The 24,319-nt window shown below is 39.7% G+C and overlaps 1 protein-coding gene across 4 annotated transcripts; it reads right to left on the minus strand.

The window, feature by feature from the left end:
• Nucleotides 1–1,643: 1,643 nt before the first annotated feature.
• Nucleotides 1,644–24,314, minus strand: AIDA (axin interactor, dorsalization associated). Of its 4 annotated transcripts, none has more exons than XM_067463846.1 (11): nucleotides 24,038–24,314; nucleotides 17,804–17,873; nucleotides 11,738–11,791; nucleotides 9,398–9,452; nucleotides 7,731–7,794; nucleotides 7,378–7,485; nucleotides 6,068–6,126; nucleotides 4,738–4,860; nucleotides 3,943–4,065; nucleotides 2,533–2,650; nucleotides 1,644–2,098 (listed from the first exon to the last, which is right to left on the minus strand). In XM_067463846.1, exons 1-11 carry the CDS (start codon nucleotides 24,145–24,147, stop codon nucleotides 2,002–2,004), a joined length of 981 nt encoding a protein of 326 aa, XP_067319947.1. In that variant the 5' UTR covers nucleotides 24,148–24,314; the 3' UTR covers nucleotides 1,644–2,001. The 4 variants fall into 4 exon arrangements, with proteins under 4 accessions (XP_067319947.1, XP_060610196.1, XP_060610197.1 ...); XM_060754213.2 differs by having other exon boundaries at nucleotides 6,068–6,079; nucleotides 7,379–7,485; nucleotides 24,038–24,313; XM_060754214.2 differs by lacking the exon at nucleotides 6,068–6,126 and having other exon boundaries at nucleotides 7,379–7,485.
• Between the last annotated feature and the right edge of the window lie 5 nt (nucleotides 24,315–24,319).

Raw genomic sequence — 24,319 nt, forward strand, 5'->3', positions numbered from 1 at the left:
TGGGACAGAACCAAAAACAAGCAAGTGACCTTTTCCCTGGAAAAGTATAGATTGCCTGAAGTAGGCTGCAAGTTGCCCAAATAATTTTTAGGCACAGGAGCAAAAAAGAGCACTTTAATGTCTTTCAAAACTTGAGAATGTGCATTTATCCTCAGAAAGATTGGACGCTTTCAGTTGTCATGAGACACCAACATTTGATGGTGGGAATAAAGTGCAGCCAGCAGTATAATCCACAGGGCGAACCCTGTGCTAAAAGTCAGTCCTTCAAAAATAGCATTTGTGGAATCTTTAGCACTCACAGGATAAGCTTCTCTTATGGATCAGGAGTTATGAGCAGGTTGTAGGGCAAATGTAAATTGACATTTTTATAGGGAAGGAGAAAATGGCAAAACATCTGAAGTTATGTTATTTGCATTAAATTTCAAAATTGTGGGGCAGCACAAGTTTGTGGTCATTTAAAGTTAAAATGGTAAAAATTGTGAAACAAGGTCAGCAATGAATTCAATAAGATTAAATTTAAGATAATACTTTGAAAGGTCAAGCCCTAAGGAAAAAATATAATACCATGTATCTTCTCACAGGTATATGCATCCTTTTGCATATACTCTTTGGTCATTCCCATTTGGTCTGTTTGTTTGGCATTGGTTATATCTCGCTAACTGCATTCCAGTCAAGAGACTCATCTCATCAGGTTTTAGGGATGCCCATAACAGCTTTCCTGTGTTATCCCTGTGAAAGGGTGTTATAAGGAAGAGGGAGCAGATTTGTTTTCTGCTGCCCTTGAAACTAGGACTTGGAGCGATGGGTTCAGATTACAGGAAAGGAGATTCCACCTGAACATTAGGAAGAACTTTCTGACTGTAAGGGCTGTTCAATAGTGGAACTCTCTGCCTTGGAGTGTGGTTGAAGCTTCTTCCTTGGAAAATTTTAAACCGAGGCTGGATGGCTATTTGTCAGGGATACTTTGTGCTTTCCCTGCATGACAGAGGATTGGACTAGATGGTCCATGTGGTCTCTTCCAATTCTATGATTCTATGAAGTACATCTTAATTATTTACCATGCTCTGTAAGAGCAGAGACATTTAAGACCATGTCATCCTCTGCTTCCCTGTTTATTTCTGCTCAACAGTGAATTGTTATACTCCAGTTCTCCCTGCATCACAGGTGATGGTTCCCAATGCTTGATATTTCCTGTTGTCCTGCTCTGTGTGACACAATGAGGTCTGCAAAACTCTTCTACCAATTGTATTAATATCCATTTTAACACAATTGTAATTACAATCATTTTGCACATGGATGCCATAAGATGGGATGATTTTAACCGCTGCTTTCCAAAACCCACATACATATCCACATATGTTTTTCTGTAGAGCTGAACTAAACTCTGTTACATTGTCTATTTGCTTTTCAGAAACAGCTCAACAAAACTCCAGTGTTAGATAAGTAGGTGTTTTAGAGAGAACTTTCTAGCAGCTGATAAGTATTATATGTTGAAATCTATGCAGTATCCTAACACGGAGTCACTTCATGATTAAATATTCATCTATTATTTTTAAAACTTAAATGCTTCCAGAAAGAGAGCCAGTATTATCAGTCCACTAGTAGAAAAGTTACAGAATAAAAGAAGCTAAACACTGGAAGAATTAAAAGTTTGATACTGGCACATCTTTATTGCTGTATCTGATTGGGGAGATGATGACTTCTCAACCACTTTAGAGGTTCTGATGCAAGTGTAGAAACAATTACAAAACGGAACACACACAACTAGTCCAGTTAGGAAGAATTCACAATACACTTTGGAACATCTGTAATAAAAAATATACATTCCAAAGAAAACTGGACTTCGATGCTGGGACACAGCTGCTGATCCACTGTTGTGCAGCACCATGATGGTCCCCTTTGACCAGCTGGGTAAAATGCAGCCATTCTTCCTAGCTGCTGAAGGATGAGTGCTACATAGGCAGCTACTACGATTCTGTGCCAAGCAGTTCAGTTCACAAGTCACTCTTTGTGCAGTGTTTGATGAAGGTGAAGATAAAGTGGCTTCTTGGTCAGCAACTGAAGTTTCTTCCTCTTGAAGTCAGTTGGTTTTTTGTATCTGTAATCAGGAAATTGTTACAACTGATGTTAATGCTACTTTGTTACAGCCTCTAAATTCTATCCACTTCTGTTTAGTTTCTGACAAGCCGCAAAAGCACATAAGCTAATCTAGACTTTAGATTCAAAGAAACGAGGTTCAAACCCATGCAGTGCATTTGTTTGCGCAACGGTTTAGGAGATCCCAACTGTAGGAAAGTCATCTACCTTAGGCTACATAAATGGAAGATTACAGTCTGCACTGCAGAGCAGTACCTATAAAGAAAAAAGCTATATTCCTCAGTTTTCAGAAATTGGTCAGCATCTTTTTCAGTCTATCAGTCTCTGGGTAGCAATTCTGCATTTCAACATACAAAGGCATGACCAAATAAACTGTATAAGTTATTTGTATTCCAGGAGGTCTGAATGCAAAAGATCAGCATAATGACAACTTACAGTTCTATAACCATTGGTCCAGGTTTAATTTCATCCATTTCCATGAAGGCAAAGCATTTGGTACTGGTGAACCTCTTCTTAGGTTTATAGTGTTTAAATTCAAAGAAAATAGCTGCACCTGAAGGAGAAAGGAAATCAATTTCAATCACACTTCGTAAATTACAATGTCGGATTGGTTAAAAAATTGGCAGCAATTTGTATTATAAATATAAGATGTATAAAAGGTAAAGGTTTTCCCCTGACATTAAGTCCAGTCGTGTCCGACTCAGAGTTGATGCTCATCTCCATTTTTAAGCTGAAGAGCCAATGTTGTCCGTAGACACCTCCAAGGTCATATGGCCAGCATGAATGCATGGAGCGTTGTTAACTTCCCGCTGGAGCGGTACCTATTGATCTACTCATATTTGCATGTTTTCAAACTGCTAGGTTGGCAGAAGCTGGGGCTGACAGCAGAAGCTCACGCTGCTCCCTGGATTCAAACCTGCGACCTTTCGGTCAACAAGTTTAGCAGCTCAGCGGTTTAACCCACTGTGTCACCGGGGGCCTTAAATATAAAATGATACCGTGATATTTATAGAAATATTTGTAAAGTTGACACAAAGACAAGGAATCTACTCCACTCTCAGCTCTAGATTTTTAGCATTTACAGAGGATCTAAAGCAGAAGCAGGTAATACAACTCACCTAGTCTTTAGACAGCCCCTCATAGATTAGGTCAGTGGTTCCCAACCTTTTTCTTTTTTTATCAGGGACCACTTTGACCAGGAACCATTCTCCAAACATTAGTACCAAAAGAGTTACAAATCAGTTTTTGGTCAACTTTAGATTTGGTTTGGTAATTTGGGGTGCTGATTCAGAAAATTGCATTGGATAGACCACATCCAGTAGTCGCCATCTGCTCTCCCACAGAAAACTATACTTAATAATCTAGAGGTGATGTAGTCTATCCAAGGGGTCAGGGCTGGTCAGTGACAGGGAAGGAGTGCCAGGCGGCGTGAAAAGAGCTGAAATAAAATAAATAAAGAGGAAGGAGGCTCGACCAGATTTTCGTCCTCATGGCCCACTGATGATCCGCAGCCCACAGATAAGATAAACGGATGGATGGATGTTGGGAGGGGAAAGGAGAGATGGCACCTGGGTTGACAATCCTTTCAAGCACCCTGCTGTACATCCTCTTGAAATTGGGCAACGCTGCTCCCCAGCTCTGCAATGACTTATTTAAAAGCCTATTCCTTAAGTGGATGAGGGGAAAAGAAGAAATGACTGAAGCCACATTGGGTTTGCCATCACATAACCCCTGAATGTAAGAAGAGATATGGCCCTCAGGATGAGTGAGTTTCCAACTTCTGATTCACAGCCTTGATATATTAGTCATACTTGGACCTGATCTTCAATTTGGAATCATACCCACCTTTTGTTAGTTTTTCAACATGTCTCTGAATTTCAATGTCCACACAGAAATGAATGTATGTGTCCTCTTTCCTTGTAGCAACGGGGGTATCCTGCACAGGAGTCAGGTCTATTCCATTGAGATCTGTTGGGAAAAGGGGGGAAAGTTGGCACACTAAACAAAAAAGCTGCTGCAGTTTTCAGAACATTAAAGCCAGGGCTGAACATATGGCAAAGATTGGGAGACTTGCATGAGTCTCCTGGGGACACTAAAAGGCTTCTTCTCAATAACAATATGCTGAAATGGCCCTATTTCTTTGAAAAAGAGCCAGCTACAAGCAATTCATCAATCTAAGTATTTCCACTGTCAGCAAATATTTACATATGGGGGATCTACTTGAATGCTTTAACAAGTTAGGCAAAGTTGTGCACTTTCCCTTTTTGGTATTTGCGTAAAACTTGGCTGATAAAACCACCTGCAGAGGGATATTTGTCACCACATTCCAGCCACATTGTCACCTCCTGGTCGACAAAAAAGATCTCTAATGGGGTTAAAACAGACTGGTATGGCAACACTTGGTGAAACTGCCTCACATAGCCAAGGGGGAGCTGGGTTCAGCCCCTATATGTTTGAAAATTCTATGAACATTGGACGGTGAGCCTTTTAGGTCTGAGACAGCCTTCCCAGGTCGTATGGAATTTCATGTGCTATAGTTTCATTATTGCCAAGTCTATTCTAGTGGCACAGATCACAAATCAGAAGTGTCCACAGGTCATGCTCTTCATGCTTGATCAGTCCAACAAAATGAGGAACTACCTTTCACGCTAACTGTGATGTAGGGATCGATGCATTGTCCTGCATCTTTAAGACCAATTTTCTCTATTTTGATGGTAAGTAATGTCATCCCGGGTTCAGATGGTAATTGGGGTAATAAAGTACCTGGAAAGAAAATAAACCAGAGATGTTGAGCAACCAAATTAGAGATGTTGTGTACAGTTTTCAGTAGTGATACAAACATGTGTTCAACTGGCTCTGGCAGTAATCCCCAGATGTACTCCCAGAGCACACTTAAGGCTGGAAGTAAACCTTGAACGACAACTTACGAAATCTGAGTTTTAAAGTTGCTCATTTAAATGGGGTTGTGGCGCAGCTGGTTGGGAGTCAGCTGCATTAAAATCACTACTGACCGAAAGGCCATGAATTCGAAGCCAGCCTGGGTCAGAGTAAGCTCCTGACTATTTGTCTAGCTTGTTGTTGACCTTTGCAGCCCAAAAAACAGTTGCATCTGTCAAGTAGGAAATTTAGGTACCGCTTATGCGGGGAGGCTATTTTAACTAACTTACGATGCCATAAAAATCTCCAGGAAGTACTCCATCGGTGTCACAAGTGGACAGTGAAGCAACAGCTCCCCCGGTGGCTGGAATTCAAACATGCCCCCATGAAGCTGAAAGTTAAATAGCCTCTGTGTATCTGTCTATATATGTTGTGTGTCTATGGGATTGAATATTTGCCATATATATGTGCACTGTGATGCACCCTGAGTCCCCTGTGGGGTAAGAAGGGCGGAATATAAATACGGTAAATAAATAAAGTGGGCATAAGTTTAGGCTTATGGAATCATTGCTGAATTTTACCTGAAGATACAACTGCAGACTTCTATTTAATCAATTACAATGAGATTAAAACTAACCAACAAAGTTTCATGATGATCAAGGGCAACCAATTAAGGCAGTTCCTAACCTTGGGGCCAGAAAACAGCAGATGGGTGACAACAGAGGGAAATTATGACTTACCCTGAGCTAGATATTGTATACAACTTTATTGAAGGTAACAATTTACAGTTTTGATTAGTCCAAGACTACAATTGAGTACAAATATATTCAGATATTTCTCTGCAAGGCTCAAATTATTTTCCCCAAAAGGTGGATTTACTTCATTTGAGCTTAATATGGTAAAGCATTTGGTCATCTGGGAGTGTTTCAAACTTTATTTTTAATTCTTTGTGAACACGGGAATAGAGCAAACACTTATTAGGATTGCAGATTTTAGAATAAAAGAGTTTTACCATTTAAGGCACAAGAACAATGTCACAGCAGTATGAATATATTCACAAGTAACTGCTGTTCACATTAAAATGTTATCATACCTTCATTGGCTCCTGGGTTGGATGAATGATGTAGAACATGGTTACACGATGAAGCCATGCATGTAGAAGACAAGACCATGTACAGTTAAGCAGCACAATAATGCAAAACGAATGGAAAAAAGCAGATTGTACAGATGAAGCAAGAACAGTTAAAGTTCCCAATTCAATAAAGTAGCTGATTGAAACTAATTGTATCCCATGTCTTCAAAATTCAACATTCATAGTTTCATGCAAACCCCCTTCTTTAAACAGTATTTCAACATTATGTCTATGTACATACACATTTTGCCATGATGCACAAAAAGCAGGAATACAACTTATGGAGAGTGTAAACTAGCGACCAAAGGACCATTTCAGAAACAACTATCCTACAGTATGATGAGGAACTATCACATATACACCCAATTTGTTGTAAGGACCCTGTGCAACACCAGCTCTTCAGCTTAGAAATGGAGATGAACACCACCCCCCAGAGTCGGACACAACTAGACTTAATGTCAAGGGGCAACCTTTACCTTTATCTATAAAATATAATATATAAACATTTCTTTGGACTCTTTGATAAACTTTTGCATCAAAAAGGGCTCTACAAATGAAGAAAGTTTGAGAACCTCTAATGTAGGAAATTGTCCTTGAGAAAATAAGCAAGATGCCAACTATAGCAACATTGGCAGAAAAGTAGAGGAGAAAGTCTGATTGAACAAGGGGTACAGCCTATTTGAAGTGGCATGACAACGCAGTCTCCAAAATCATCTTCCTGCCACCATTGTTTATGTAAAGAGTGATCCAATGAAGCTGTTCCGAATGGCTGGGTGTCTTTTAAAAATAATTCAGATAATCTGACAGCCTACTGTGATTAATTTGCCCACTACTTTGCAGAGAGAGTTGCCAGGATCCATTCTAAATTAACTTTGATAAAATAGCACAATTGTTGATCCAGTTTATGTGGAAGTTTGGCTGAAGGATATGCACAGGATCCCCAGTAAGACAAGAACTACCACACATTTAGCAGATTCTTGCCATTCTTGACTCATAAAATAGGTTTCACTCAGGCTAGTAAACGACAGCTAAAAACTGTTATTGTGCATACAACCAAATCAGAAATTCTGTTCACAATTAGAGGTAAATTGGCACATCTCTTCAGCAAATCCTTTCTCCTTTATCCTCACACTCCATTTTATTTATTAATTATTTGAAGTATTTGTATACTTCTCAACGCCGAAATGGAGAGGAAAGAAGGGTATAAATAAATATAACAAAAACAACAGTAGCAATAACAGTATTTGAAGAAGAAAAAAACATGTCCCCTACCTGGAACTCTGGCAGAAAATGTATCTGGAGATCCTGCTCCAGCCCCGCCCTCCTCCTCATCTTCTTCAAATTCTAAGTCTTCCTCTTCCCCAGGTGCCAAGATCTTCCTTTAAAACACACAAACACCACACAATTGAGGATGGAGAAAACAGGGATCTTCATTACCAAATGCCTCAGCCCAATTCAGAAAAATGCTTGCATGATCAGAATGTGTTGAGGCAAAACATGGATAATTATTCAGACGGGAAGTCAGAAATTCAGGAATGATTCCAAAGAATTCTGTATCCCACCATTTCTTGCATGGATTTCCAAACCCTTCTGCATGTACATTACTGTTTTAATTTGTCCTTACCTTGGTGGAACAGGCTGAACATCAAAGGGGAATTCTTTATTGTAGGTAAAAATATTCTTTAAGACTGCAACAGAAGAAAAACAGAATCAAGAAGTCACATCAACATATAATGAAACAGAGAGACAGAGGCTTCCTGTTTTGCACTCTTATAACAGCACAGTTCAAAAGCCATGCAGTTACCTGACTTCTATGGGCCCTTCCACACAGCCCTATATCCCAGAAGATCAAAGCAGAAGATCCCACATTATCTGAGTGTGGACCCAGATAACCCAGTTCAAAGCAGATATTGTGGGATTTTCTGCCTTGATATTCTGGGATATAAGGCTGTGTGGAAGGGCCCGATGACAAAAGTGATTCAAACAAATCAAAACTATTTGTAGAATAAAGCCAGGTCATTGTAGAGTTAAATTATGAGCACATTTTTTCTTACATGCAAACAAAATGCCATCACCTAAAGCACTGCACAAACCTGTTAAAACAGAGAGAAAGAAACAAATTTCTCCCTCACATTCCATTCAAGCATAAAAACACATAAGACAGATCTTAAAATATAAATCAACATAAATGGAAAATATTAGCAAAACTATTCCACCACTCCTGCCATTTTGAGTATCTTTCTGACTCTTGTCCTTTTTCAAAAACATTTATTTCTTCCACATCTAAGTGCACATTCCCCTGAAATATCACATTACGAAAAAAAGTTTTGGGCTGAAAAAAAACTTTTTGGAACAGAAAAGAACACATTTTCCTCACAAATGAACACAACACAGGGCTAACAAAGTCCCTCCAGTAAATTTCAGCATGATGTAGTGAAATCTGTGATGAAAAACATTCATGCTATTGTTATGTACCCTCTAGTTTCCTGACTTATGGCAACCCTATCCTAGGGTTTCATGGGCAAGATTTATTCAGAGAAGGTTTCTCTTTGCCTTTCTCTGAGGATGAGAGAGTGTGACTTGCTCATCTTCACCCACTGAGCCCAGTGTCCTAGGCCAACATTCATACCACTACACTCTGTTGGCTTTCTAAATGACACTATACAGGTGAATATTAGTGTTTCCATAATGTTGTTGTCATAGAACCATTGAACTGTCATAGGAATAATAATTACAGGCAGTCCCCAAATTACAAACAGTTGACTTAGAAACTACTCATAGTTATGAATGAGGGTGAGACCATAGGAAGTGAGAGAAATTTACCCTTGGAAGGGAAATTTGCTCCTGAAAGAGTTATCATGGGGAAAAGGTATCTCCACAGAAGCTTTACCACCAATTCTTGTTTCCACAATCAATCAAAAATTTCAAAATTCAGTTATCACAGGGACAGGAAATGAGGTTAAATCTTCTCAACAGAGACACAGAGAGCAAAACAAATACTACAAGGGTGTTAACACTTCCCTATGCTATCAAAGTGTGTGTGTGTGTGTGTATAGCTGAAGTTACATTTTTTAAATATGCTGTTCTGACGTACAAACAAACACAACTTAAGGACTACAGAACCTTAAGGACTACAACTTAAGCCTACAGAACCTATCTTGGGACTGCCTGTAACTTAGGGACTGCTTGTACACTGTATTTTCTACAATGAGAACCAGTGTTGTATAGTGGTTTGAGCCCTCTGCTAGAAATTGTTTAAACATATTCCTTGTTTAAAAGAAAGATACTTACTCGGCTCTAGTTTCTTCAGATCCTCTAGCTTAAATTCCTCCTGGGACTGTGTAGACTAAAAAGAAAGTAGTGTTACATATCTATATGTATTAATAACTAAAAGAGTCAGCCACAAAGAGAAAAACAATGTTTTTTTTTTCCTTCTGCCTGAAGTTTCTGACAGAGACAGAACAAAGACAGTGAATTGTTTTATTCATTTTTAAGCGCATTGCTTACCTAAAAGCAAAAAGCTGCTGAGACACAAAATTCTAATGATTTAAATTATGACTGCTTTATCCAGAAATTTTGAAAAGTTCACCAAGTCCTTTTATTGCAATTTACATATATGCAAGAGGAAAGCATTTTGTTCCATCCTTAACAATTCTGTAATTCTTTAGAAAAAGATAAATTTGTATCCTACAATGAGTAAGTCAACTTTTACCGATCGGTATATTAACATCTGGTCATTTTCCATATTTGATTTATCTATTTCCCAAAACATATACGCACAATGATTCAACTAAACAAAGAGGAAAGCAGTTAACCGCTTGAAAAACTAAGATTCAGATGGACTTTATAGGATTAGAATCAAACTAAAATCAGACTCCAGGCTAGAGAATAAGGCCAACAGCAACATCAAAATCAAAGCAGACAGGTAGGACCTTGTACTAAACAAAGTGGAAGTAGCACACATCAAAGTGATGTAGGAATAGGAAGTAGCACACATCACCAGTTTGTAGGAATAGGAAGAATAAAAAATGGAAACCAGGAATCCAACAATTCTATAGTTTGTTTGTTTTTTTGCTAAATGTAATGAATTAACTATCCTTTTATCTAAACATCCAACTAGCATTTTAATAATCTATTTTAGCACCAATTAATTTTGTGTAAAAGACAGAGGTCAAAGCCCAATACTTGCAGAGCTAATGGCTGAACGCAGCTTGAGGTATGCTGCACTATAGAAATTTCAACCATAAGAACATGTTTGTGGCAAAGAAGCAATTTCCAAATCACCAAAGCCGGATTCTATGTCAATAGAAAATTATGTCTGGAATTGCCACCTGATTGTAGCAAATTGTCTCCATGTACCACCATACTGCATCAAGATCGGTAATGTCCAGCCTTTTCAATTGGGCCCTGGGGAGTGGACGACCTTTGTTTTAAGTTACTCAGACTTTATTTTTTAATTTCACTCTGAACCTACCTATATACTACACTAAACATGCATGGGAAAATCAGGTTCTGAAGACTTTCTTCCAACAGTCAATGAGAGCTGGAGTTGTATGCCTCAATGTCATACCGAGAGAGAAAAAGGGGATACTGTAGGCCAGAGGGCTTTTATCTGTACTTTCCATTTCAACAAGCAGGAAAGTTTAGCAAAGTGAAGTAGAATGAGTTGAAAGCATGCCAGCCAACTAGAGATCAAAGTCCACCATCTCTTTCTTTCATAGGATGTCATCAATATAAACATCTCCAAGCTTTCCTCAAATGTTGGCAGAAATTCTTCAGAATTCTCAGAAATTATAGCCTGGCCCCTGCTCCTCCTCATGGCAAGGGAAACATGCATCTACGCTCATGCCCCACTCCTCTTCCAGCCCAAGCATTTCAAAAGCCCAGTGTACACTTTGCACACAGAAGGTTCATTGTTTCATCTTCATCTTTAAGCACAGTAGACAATACAGGACCTGACAGTCCTACAGGAGTATAAGGTTGCTTCATATCTAAAATCCCAGCTCAAGGCCACAGAGTGCAACTGATCTCACTGTTGTGTGAAACTATGATTAATATACAGCGGTGTGGAGTGTTCCCAGCATGCTTTAGCATGGCCAAAGGAAACCAAGTTTCTCCCAAGTGTATATTTGAATGATGATTTTCTTTCCTTCACAATATCTGCAAAGGAAACGGAAATGGTGACGAAAAGTATACCCAGAATCTATGCTCATCCCAAACCACCTCCAAAGGACATTTTGCTAAGCACTATTTCTTTTCTTTTCTTTTGGATACAGGTAACAAGAGTCCCTTCATGTGAATCCCATGGGGTCCATCTGGTAAGACTTGGATGCCATTTGACAGGAAGTTTGGGGAATGGCGTAATGTAATTCTTCTACTGAAGATATAAAACTGGTATAAAGTCACCATCACCACCTTCCATAGTGAAATCTTCCTCTTTTTGGAGATTAACTGCTGTTTTTTTTAATTCATCCTATTTATGAAGCCTTTGCTTCATGCTCTGTGAACTAAACAAACTAGTATACAATATATGCATATGACAAGGTTTTTTTTTCATGAACAGAGTGCTTTGTTATTTTACATTGCCCAAAATACATGAAGAAATTTAAAAATAGTAGGGTGAAATGGTACCTGCAATGCTGCACTCCTGAGTTCCAAGCATGTTGCAATTTTACCTAAGGTTTTCTGCAAAATAAAAAGTTGGCAAATTCAATTTCTTCCGCTAAAATAATGCCTTTAAACCTGAACACTAATCTCTTCTACACTAGGCTCTGGATTGCAGTCACCAATCTAATCTTGCTAAGTGATAGCACTGTAACTATCAAAATTACATAGGCAATAGTAAGCAAGACAGACATACGTTTCTGAGAGTGGTTTGCCACATTACAATTTTGTATATTTCAATCACAGGCCTGCATCAATCATATACACTTTGTCATGAGAGTTCAGTTGTGCAACACCTGTGTGTTTAGGAGTATAATGACATCTTATACAAAGTGCCCCATGTTATTCTTACAGACGAGTTACTAAAATCAGGGGAAGATTGTATTATTGTTGGGTAGGTTTTTTTACTGATAGACTGACTAAAACCAAAGAGAGCTCACTAATGGTTCGTCCTCACCTGGAGGAAGTGGGGCACTCTAAGATTCGGTCCTAGGCCCAGTGTTATACGGCACCTTTATAAGTAACCTGGATGACAGAATACAGGGCACACTTATCCAGTTGGGAGATAACACCAAATCTGGAGGGGTAGCTAAAGCTCCAGAGGACAGAATCGGATTCAATATGACAATTTGGGAGCTGTTGTAAATAAATAAAATAAAAGAGTTAATTAACAAAATGAATTTCAACAGGAATAAATTTAAGGCATTAAGGCAAGAAATGTATAAATGAGGAGACCCCTGGCTTGACATGGAAAAAGAACAAGGGGTCTTATTTGCGCTATGAATAACTCATAGGATGATGTAGAAGTAAAAAAAAGAAAAAGGAATGCAATTCTAGGTTGCATTAACAGGGTCACAGTGCCAAAACTCTATTCTCATTTAGTCAAACTCACCTGGCTACTAGAATTCAAGCTGGAATGGGTCTTGAGAAGAGTGATTGAAAGGGTAAGAGATACAAGCCCTATGAGGAATGGGTTAAGGAGCAAGTTTGGAGAAGAGATAACTGAGAAATGAGATGACTGAAATGGCTAATCTTTAAATATATGAAGGAATGTCATGTAGCAGACACAAGCTTTTTTTTCTACTGCTCCAGTGACTAGGACATGAATCAATGGATTCAAGTGCAAGCAAGTAAGTAAGAAAGACATACAGAGACACACACAGAGACAGAAAGAGAAATTCGAAGTAAACATCAGGAATAACTTCTTTAAAGAATTGTTCAACAGTGAAATGGAATGCCTTGAACAGCAGTGGACACCATCATTTGGGAATACTTTACATCTATATCCTGCATGGGCAGGGTGCTGGTCTAGATCAGTGGTTCCCCAGATGCTTTGGCCTTCAGCTCCCAGAAATCCTAACAACTGGCAAACTGGATGGGGTTTCTGGGGGTTGTCGGCCAAAACATCTGGGGACCCACAGGTTGAGAAACACTGATAGCTTTGCAATCCTTTCTGATTCAATGCTTCCACACCAGGGTCACCTCTAACAGAAAAAAACAAGTGTGAAATTATTATGAATTAAAATCATAGTATTAAAAGCTTTACTAACAGAGTATGATGCAAAAAGATAAATATGTTTTGTCCTTTTCCTTCCCTTTACATTCCTTCTGATCCTCTGCTGCACAGTGCCAGAGGTAAATAAGATATCAGCCTGCTTTCCTTTCCTGGCTTAAGAGCAATGCTTACAGCCATGTTTCCTCTCCCGAAATTAGAGCATTACAACAGCTGGAACCTGCCAGCTGCTCTTTGTTGGGAAGCAGAAAGATTTAAAACAATGTTTGAAGGCATTTGAGAGTTGTACAAATGATAACACATTCAGATTTGCTCAGGAGAAATTTGGAGTTAAAAGAATTTGGGTGTTTGTTTTTTGTTTTTTGGTGAGAAGACATCTATTGAATGGTGGCAAGATACCAGCAAGTATTATTCATAACTGTTTCTCAGGAACCACACCCAATGCAAATGTGTTTTTTTAAAGAAAGAAACAATACATTTCAGCTAGCATTTTCCCCAAGTATTATTATCTCCAGCAAATTGCTTCATTTTTCAACAATGAAAACATAAAAATTTCGGTAAATGCATTAAAGTTTGTAATGAGCTCTGCCTGGAGGATCTTCATTGCCAGCTGATGTCAAAATGAAATTTTAAGACAGTGCCTAACCAGTACTGGATACATTAACCACCAGCTATGCTGTGCAAGCAATGCTTGTGCTAACAAACGTATTACAGACTTCTTGCAAAAAGGTTTATAGTACAGCTGGAATTTTGCTTGGTTGGAGGTTTAAGTCACTAATTAAACTATTGTTTTGTTAGTTGATGGCTGTATGTGTACTTCAATAATGGCTAGCTTGTCACAAAACAAGATTTCAATGACTTCACACAGACAAGTATAACGGAAAAATCAAGAAGAAAAATCCCTTCCACAACAGCCAGGGACTTAAGAGGTCACAACCACAGAATGGGAAAGTAAGTGTAATCAGCCAGAAGGAATGAGCCAACAAAAGAGATTCAACTAGTGCAAGGAAAACAGGGTTGTCACCATTTGAACACCAGAATGTGACCTACATTTTTCCTACATTCAAAGAAGTAGGAAATATTGCTGAAAGGTTCACAGCCTCACTCCAAATCCAAAACCATTGTGTTTGTCCATCCCTTGTACCCTGTGCGCTTCTCTGTGGGGTTATTCTTTTCTGGTCTTACTTGCTGCTTGTGACCTGTTCCTTTTCAGATCTGAACACCTTCTTTGGCCGGAACATCTGATCCATATAAACCCAGGAGGCATTGGCAAAAGACGTCTCCTAATTACTAGGACACAATTTCTATTCTCAATAGTTAGATTTTCCTAGCAAAATTAAAAGAATTCACAAAATCATAAAAGTTGTATCAGACTTTGAGGCCCATCAAGCCTACCCCTTGCCATTCAAGAATATGCCAATGAAAGCAGTGCTTTCAGAGATCATCTCTTGGGGTTTAAAGCAAGAAGCATTAAATGCTACCAGAGAAATAAGAAAAGGAGGATAAGATTAATACAAATCCTTGAATTAGAGTAGTCACGTATAGTTATAATCAGTGATGGAATGCATCTGGTATTAACATCTGTTCCTCAGCTCTTAGGGAAGAAGGGCAATAGATAGATAAACCAATATTGTCGCAGGGTATTTCAGCTTCCCTGCTGTGACTGTATTTCTGAGCCTTCCCAGGACATGTTTTGACAAGGCAAGGAGTTCTGTTCCCATCCCACATCACATTTACTCTTTATGGTCTGTCTGCATGAGAATGCAGTGCACAACAAAAGGGATCCCACAGAGGCTTAGAAAAGACAAAATCCCTCTATACAAAAGGGAAGGGGTCCCTGATCTGCTAATTTTGCCTTCCCTCATGCTCTCCACCCTAAGCTTTTTAGCACGCAGTCCTCTACATGCTTATCAGATAGAAAACGTTCACTTTCTGAGCAATATAAGAAAAAATAATGTAGCACCATCTTTAAACAAAATACTTCCACCCATCCTATTGCTGAGGGACTGTACTGAGACCGATAGAAAAGAAAGCATGAAGAATAGTTATTAGCTACATCCAGCTTGAGAACAGCATAGCACTGAATGTTATCACTATTGGTTCAATCCCAACCTGCATATATATTTGGGCCATGGAATACAACAGATCAGTAATATATTTTTCCCACTGGGTACAACTATTTCTTTTCTAGAAGTTCTCTAGGAAGTTGTAGCAGATGGCTCGGGACAGGCACAAATCCACAAACCACCACTTTCCGTAGTACTGACTTTAAGAACCCCTGCCCTCTCACTCTAGTTATAACTTTTGATAGTCTACTGTATTTTCAATGCTATTCCCCAAATGGCAAACTCATAGTATGGCACTCAAACAATATTAATATAACACCAGTAATTCATAAGCCTGAAAACAGAAGTGATGTGATGCTTCGTAACCATGTTCAACTATACAAAAGTGATAACATATAAGAAAATCTTTGAAGTATTCAAAAACATAAATAATGAGAAATGCATCACAGCAGTTCTCTTAGACCACATGTAACAGTATCTGAAGATACAGGAGAGATATCCATGCCTGATTTAAGCTTTCCAGGAGGTTCTGAGGCAGGCAGAAGTGAGAAGAGGAGAAGGATCTCCGTGACAAAATACAAAGGAATATATTATCAGATCCAATGGTATCCACCTGAGAGGTTTTGGGTTAAAAAAAAAAACACCTCAAAAGTGAAGCTGTTTATCGTCTTACTAGAATATGTAACACATCCCTAAAACTAGTCTCTGTATCAAAGGAATGCAGAATGGCCTTCATTGGAAGCTTTTAAGCAGAGGCTGGATGGCCATTTGTCAGGGGTGATTTGAATGCAATATTCCTGCTTCTTGGCAGGGGGTTGGACTGGATGGCCCATGAGGTCTCTTCCAACTCTTTGATTCTATGATTCTATGATTCTATGTGGTACCAGTTTTAAAAAAGAGATTGAGGTCCAAGCAACTATAGATCAGTTAACTGTCCAGATAAATCAGTGAAAAGTGGCAGTAAATATAAAATCATCAGGCATGATAAAGGACAAAACTGTTGAAATGGAGTCAGCACAGCTTCTGCAAAGGCAATTTGCAGAAGAAGTATTTGTGAAAATGTGATCTAGACACTGTGATTAAGGTTTTTTTGCAGTAGACCTTGTTCTGTGATTACACTTCTATTTTTCATCAATAGAAGAATAGATCTGCATCACTAAAAAGGAGATCTTTCATAGTTACCTATGCTTGCTGAACAAAGCTGAAGTATTCAACCAAGTATAGCAACAGAGGAAAAACTGCTCTGGCAAGGGCTTTCCCACACTACAATCTGCCACCTGTTGTGCAGTTGTGATTTGCTATTCAGGCATGGTGGAGTATGCTCACAATCCATCTATCCTCAGGAAGATGGTCAAGGAAGGGGGAATGTTTATTCCACAAAAACTGCTGGCATGCAGCAATGCAGGCACTATAATTGGTTATATGGAAGATGAGGGCTGAACTTGCTAAGAACCTGCATACAATAATGTGCAAATGCTCTCCTTCTTTGTCTGCTGCAGTGGAATACAGCTTGTATGATGTTCTAGAATCTAGACTGCACTGCATCCACAATTATCACATTTGGCTTAGGATGATGCACAAGCTATTCAGATCTAGTCTCCATGATCTCCAAGCAATTCAAACTTCTTTGATGTAGAAAACATTGAAGAGAGTGTTAACTAAGACTTCTTTGGTAAGACAGAAGGCTGCAGCTCAAAAACCAACATTACTACCAGCAGCTAGGTATTCCAGACTTCAGATATTTATGAAACTCTCTCAAGTGCTCCCACCTGATGGCCCTCTTCTCAGCCAAACAACTACATCTCTGCACTTGAGTACCATCTTTCCATAATTGTAGTTGGTCCAAAATACTTAACCCTTGGTCTTCCAACTCCAAAACAACTGGAGTTAAAGGGGAAGGAAGAAGTTTGTCTGGGGCATCTGATGAACATTTAACACATGGCAGAAGAGTTGGCATCAACTTATTATGACCCCAAAGTAACCCTATCACAGGATTTTCTTGGCAAGATTTGTTCAGAAGAGTCTGAGGCTGACAGGGTTTCCACTGCATTCTCATGGCCAAGACGACTTTCAAATCCTGGTCTCCACAGTTGCAGTTCAATTCCCAAATCACTACACTATGCTGGCTCAACTACGAATACATGTTATGAATATGGAAATGCAGATTTTGTTTTTCCTTTAAAATAAATTCCACTCATTTCTTGCAAGAATTTCTATGAAGGATTTATCTGCAATTCCAGAGTTGTGCAGATGGATCCTTCATAGAAATTCTGGCAAGAAATCACTCTAACTTTGGATCTTCAGACCAACAATATCATTTCATTTCCCCATGGATTAACCTTCTGGGAAAAGGTTCTGTTCTCTGAATAACTCCTCCCAGTTACAGCAAGAAAAGAATCAAAGACTTCTTGCAAAAGGTATCCCATTACCAAATGAACACACACCATTATGTACCTTTTGATCTTCTGTGAATTCTGAATTGTTAGGCTGAGACTGAGCTTCCTTCTGTAAATGCCTCGCTAATCTGAATGAAGGAAAAGAAACAAATACCCAATTAAGTGTTTTGCAACATTTAGGATCATAACAGAAGATGTGCAATTTTAGATAGCTATCCATATTTTGTAAGCCCAGATTGTTTCCCTATGGAACTTGTGTGTGTGTTTACAAACATACAACATACACTAGGAATATCATAATGAATTTACAATAATGATATTATATTTATATCCCACCTCTTTCCCAAACTAGAACCAAAGCTATGTTACAACAAGTAAAACATGCATTGGTAAAAACATACAAAACGTTATAGACATTTTGGGGACGAGAGAAAGGGCTTTCTCAGTGCTGGATCATCCTCCCAGCCTGCCTACCCTGCTCTGGCCCGCCATACGGCCCCCAAGTTAGAAAGATTTCTCCTGCCTGCTTTAATGTGTGCTATATTAATATTTAATTATTCAAATGCATTGGTTTTATCTACATAATTATATTTATGCCCAGTTTTAAAAATAGAGATGTAAGCTACTGAATTCAGATGACAATTAGATCTTTGTTTTGACCACTCGAGAAAACATGTAAGGTGGAAAAATAACAATTTTAACAGAAACCATCAACATTGCAGGGAGTGAAACTTTTTATCATTTGGACTTAGAAACGGTCACTATGTTTAGCCTTAACAAAAACAAAAACACAGAATAAACAATGCAAATTGCCATGGGATTATATATACCAGGGTGGAGAACTTTTCTCAGCTTAATGCCTGAATTGGCTCTAGACAAATGCATTAGAGGATGTATAACAGTAATGAACTGCTAACATTGGTCTTTGAAAAAAATCACTGTAATGTGGGAGGGGACATTTCTTATTTCCAATTACAGGTATATCCAGAAGGATAATAGCAGGATAGATAAAAAAAGACCTTCCACGGGCGCTATTAGACCTAGTCACCAGAAGTGATGCACAGTTTAGGCATAAATCCCTCCTTCGAAAAAGATGTCAACATTTCTTACTTCTCTTTCGCTTGACAGGATAGAATATGACATACCTTTGTTGAAGAGTATTAATCAACTCAAACTAATTAACATGGTAGATTACCCTACATAATTGTTACATTGTTATCAGAAATTATTTAAATGCAATCCAGAATTGCATTGGCTTTTTGGCAACCACATCACACTGTTAATTTATGCTTAGTTTGGACTCTAAGAACACTAGATCATTTTCACATGTACTGCTTTCGAGCCAGATGTCACTATCTTATATCTAGGCATTTCAGTTTTCCTGTCTAGATGCAGTATCTTATATTGATTCCTGCTGAAATTCATTTTGTTAGTTTTATTCAGGCAAGCTTTTAAAGAAGAAAAAAGTGTAAGACCAAGTCAGGACACATCGCATGGTGTCAGACTACCTGATCAACTGACTCTATTCATATGTATCTCTCTAGACACTGCGTTCATTGGGGAGGCTCTCCTCTCAGTCCCACCCCCGTCTCAAACCTGGCTAGTAGGAACTAGAGCAAAGGTCCTCAAACTTTTTAAGTGGGGTTTTTAATTATTTATTTCTAGATAGTACTAGGTTTATAGTTTTTAGGTTTGCATATTTATTGTTTTACCACTGTTCTCTTTGAGACACTTTGTGTCTCTTTGAGAATAATGCAGTACGTAATAACAATAATATTAGATGTTTAAACCCAGTTCTCCAATCTGTCAAGGTAATTATGAATTTTGAATTTGAATCCTGTCCTAGCTACCTCCTTTATTTTGATGTTGTCTTCAAATTTGATGAACATGCTTTCTATAAAACTAATAAATAACATCAGACCCAGGACAGAACCCTGCGCTACTCCACTAGTCACTCCTCTCCATTGCTGAATATTCATAAAGCATCTCTTTTGAGATCAAGAGAGAAAAATTATCAAGTGGAGTAGGATGCAATTGAAGCAACTCTGGAAATATAGAACAACAAACTTTGCAGTTTAATAGCTGTTCAAAACATGATTTACAGAAAACCATAACAGAGGAATCTTTGAATGTGATTTATTTGTAACAACAGATCACTGACTACATTCTTGATTCAGACAGTGCCTGTGGTCATGCCGTTTTAATTGCTGACATGTACTGATGTCCTCAATGTTGCATACTCTAAATGATGAAAAAATAGTGTTTTATGACACAGCTCATGGCCATTTTCTCACACAGGCCTTCCAGAAATATTCAATTTGTTTGGCAGTAAGTTTCCACTGTACCCTCACCCCTCCACATCTGCTGAAGTTACGGTGGGAAAGTGACAGTGGGAAAATAAAACACTATCTTTTAACATGAAAGAATATCTCTCTAGGAATCCCTAGGACCTTTAAATTCCCAGAGTACTTTTCTCTAGAAATATCTAGGCCCTCCAGCATGACTCTATACTAGTCAGTGTCTATTAGACATTAACCAGAGTTGCACTGGAGGACCTCGAGATTCCTAGAGAAAAGTAAAATCGCCCAACTGTTATCCAATAGTACGCACCATAATATTATGATAGGAAATATACTTGCTGAAAAGGCTTTGCCAGGTATTTGTTTATTTACATGCTTTTTGATATGAAATTGGAGTGGCCATCTGTTTTAAAACCAATAAATTATATAAGCATAAAAATATATATGCTGTTTTCTAGCCTTTATTAGTCATTCAAGACAACAATATCAGTCACAACTTCCTTGGCAAATGATTAATAAAACTGAAAACTCCTGTCCCAATTCAGTTATGTGCCTTCAGATTACTTGTTGATATATGGCAGTGGTTCTCAACCTGTGGGTCCCCAGGTTTTTTGGCCTACAACTCCCAGAAAACCCAGCCAGTTTACCAGCTGTTAAGATTTCTGGGAGTTGAAGGCCAAAACATCTGGGGACCCACAAATTGAGAACCTCTGATATATGATAATATATGGTTTTTCTTTGTGTGCATATTCTATATTGTAGAATTAATGCAGTTTGACACCGTGTTAACTGCTATGACTCAATGCTATGGAATCCAGGAAGTTGTAACTTCACACGGTATTGAGCCTTCTTTGCCAAAGAATGGAAGTGCTCCATCAAACTACAAATCCTAGGATTGTGTAGCATGGAGCCATGGAAGTTGAAATGGTTTCAAGCTGCATTCATTCTACAGTGTTAGATGCATTCAGTGAACCAGACCTGGGAGAGGAAGCCACCACCCAAAGGCTCATCACAGGAGGCAGGACCATTTTCCCATCAAAACAAAAGCCTTAGGGACATCACAATTGAACTCTTACAGACTCCACATTCACTCCAGCTTTTCTGCATTATTTGATACACAACAAGATTAGTACACAGCAAACAAAATCATTATGCTGGGTTTTGTATTTGATCACACGTAGGACACTTCCCAAGTGACTATGCCTGTGTGATGTATTGGCGAATAATGCATACAGATCTGAGTAGGGTAGCCCTTTGCAACTGACAGATGGTAATTTTGTCAGCACCAATTGTTTTTAAGTGCTGGCCAAGGTCTTTAGGCACTGCACCCAGTGTTCCGGTCACCACTGGGACCATCTTTACTGGCTTGTATCAGAGTCCCTGCAGTTCGGTCTTTAAATCCTCATATCATGTCAGCTTTTCCAGTTGGTTCTCTTCAATTCTGTTGTCACCTGGGACTGCAACATTGATGATCCATACTTCGTTTTATTCCCACAATCGTGAGGTAAGGAGGTAAGGAGTATTGTGCTCCAAAACTCTGCCAGTCTGAATTCCGAGGTTCAAGAGTAGTTTGACATGTTCACTTTCTATAACTTTAGCTTTGTGATTCCACCAGTTCTTTGTCACAGGCAGATGTTATTTGTGGCACAAGTTCCAATAGATCATCTGAGCAACAGTATTATGCCTCTGCTTGTAGTCCGTCTGTGCGATCTTCTTGCAGCAGCTGAGTATGTGATCTATTGTTTCATCTGCTTCCTTGAGGAGTCTACACTTGGGATTTCTAGTTGACTTTTCGATTCTGGCTTTGATGGCATTTGTTCTAATTGCTTGTTCTTGGGCTGCAAGAATCAGGCCTTCCGCCTCCTTTTTCAAAGTTCACATTCACTCCAGCTTCTCTGTATTATTATTTTATTGACACAAAAACACGGCATGTCACAGCAAACAAGATATATATGCTGGGTTTCGTATCACAAAATCACAAGTCAAACACTTCCCAAGCATTATTATTATTATTATTATTACTGCAAGTGTTATTGTTTTTATTGTGTTGTCGAAGGCTTTCTTGGCTGGAATCACTGGGTTTCTGTAAGTTTTTTGGGCTGTATGGTCATGTTTCAGAAGTTTTCTCTCCTGATGTTTCACCTGCATCTATGGCAGGCATCCTCAGAGGTTGTGAGGTCTGTTGGAAACTAGGAAAATGGGGTTTATATATTTGTGGAATGTCCAGGGTGGGAGAAAGGACTGTTTTCTTGCTAATCACCTCTCAACAAAGCATGCTCACAGGCAGTAAGAGGTCACACCCTGAGAACTTCTAGGCCATCAAATGTTAACCAAGGTGGCCAATTGAAACATTCACACCTAGCTCCATAATTATAATCCTCTCACTGTTAGGTGATCTATTACATACTAATCGTGTTTTGTTGGGAGAACTACTTCTAGGAATTGACATAGTGACACAATGAAGCTTTCTGTACCTGAGTAGCAGTATGATATATTCTAGGACTCGAGAGCATCACCCCGTTGTTGCCCCATTTACAGTTATCATCACCATTCCCCCGGTGGCACAGTGGGTTAAACCCCTGTGCTGGCAGGACTGAAGACCGACAGGTTCGAATCCGGGGAGAGGCGGATGAGCTTCCTCTATCAGTTCCAGCTCCTCATGCGGGGACATGAGAGAAGCCTCCCACATGGATGATAAAAACATCAAATCATCCGGGCGTCCCCTGGACAACGTCCTTGCAGACGGCCAATTCTCTCACACCAGAAGCAACTTGCAGTTTCTCAAATCACTCCTGACACGACAAAAAAAAAAACCTAGCTCCAACAGACAAGAGTACTTATTTCCACCCTTGACATTCCACAGATATATGCACCACATTTTCCTAGTTTCCAACAGAGCTCACAACCTCTGAGGATGCCTGCCATAGATGCAGGCGAAATGTCAGGAGAGAATGCTTTTGGATCATGGCCATACATCCCGAAAAACTTACAGCAACCCATTGTTTTTATTATTATGTTCAATGTATTGTCGAAGGCTTTCATGGCCGGAATCACTGGGTTGTTGTAGGTTTTTTCGGGCTATATGGCCATGTTTTAGAGGCATTCTCTCCTGACGTTTTGCCTGCATCTATGGCAAGCATACCTCTGAGGATGCTTGCCATAGATGCAGGTGAAATGTCAGGAGAGAATGCCTCTAGAACAGTGGTTCTCAACCTGGGTTCCCCAGATGTTTTTGGCCTTCAACTCCCAGAAATCCTAACAGCTGGTAAACTGGCTGGGATTTCTGGGAGTTGTAGGCCAGAAACATCTGGGGACCCCAGGTTGAGAACCACTGCTCTAGAACATGGCCATATAGCCCGAAAAAACCTAGAACAACCCACTATTATTGTTTCCTCTCTCTGAAACTACGCAGCTGAAGCCTGTTGATGTTCCCCCTTCCAGAGCTGCTTTTCTAGGGTGTATCTGCACTGTTGAACTAAGTCAGTTTGACACCACTTGAACTGCCATGGCTCCATGCGATGGAATCCTGAGAGTTGTAGTCTTAATAAGGTCTACTCTAGAGCATTCTCTGCCAAATAGTGCAAATTACAATTCCCAGGATTCCATCGGATTGTCCCATGGCAGTTCAAGTGGCATTAAACTGAATTAATTCCACAGTGTAGATGAAACCTCGAAAAGCAAAACAGATGCACCCCTATCTCTTCTATCTCTGCCAGGAGTGGGATGGCACAGAGTTGTTGGCCTTGCATCTACATTGTAGAATGAATGCGATTTGACCCCACTTGAACGGCCATGGCCCTATGTGATGGAATCCTGGGATTTGTAGTTTAGCACCTTCACTCTTTGGCACCCTGTAAAACTAAAACTCCCAAGATTCCCTAACACTGAGCCATGGCAGTTGAAGTGGTGTCCAACCTCATTAGTTTGACAGTGGAGATGCCCGGCTCAGGATCACGCTCCAGCCAAGGCCTCCCTCCTCCCGCCTGACTCACATCTGATACTCGTCGGTGGCCTCCACCAGCTGCCCCCAGGAGTCGAAATCGGTCCCTTTCCTGAAGCTGGCGCCCCAGCGCTGCAGGAGGCTCCGGGCCGCTTCCGACATGGCTCCCAGCGCTGCTAGGGCATCATGTTGGCCCCCGGGGCCGGGAGGCAGGGAGGGCGGGCAGGCAGGGCTCGCTCCGGGCAACCGCCGCGCCCTCCTCACTCACCGACCCAGCCCTGCTGCCATCGCAACCAAACCTGCTCCTCGCCGCCGAGGCAGCTGCAGCCAGCCA

This window comes from Anolis sagrei, chromosome 1 (assembly GCF_037176765.1).
Source record: "Anolis sagrei isolate rAnoSag1 chromosome 1, rAnoSag1.mat, whole genome shotgun sequence".
NCBI lineage: Eukaryota > Metazoa > Chordata > Lepidosauria > Squamata > Dactyloidae > Anolis > Anolis sagrei.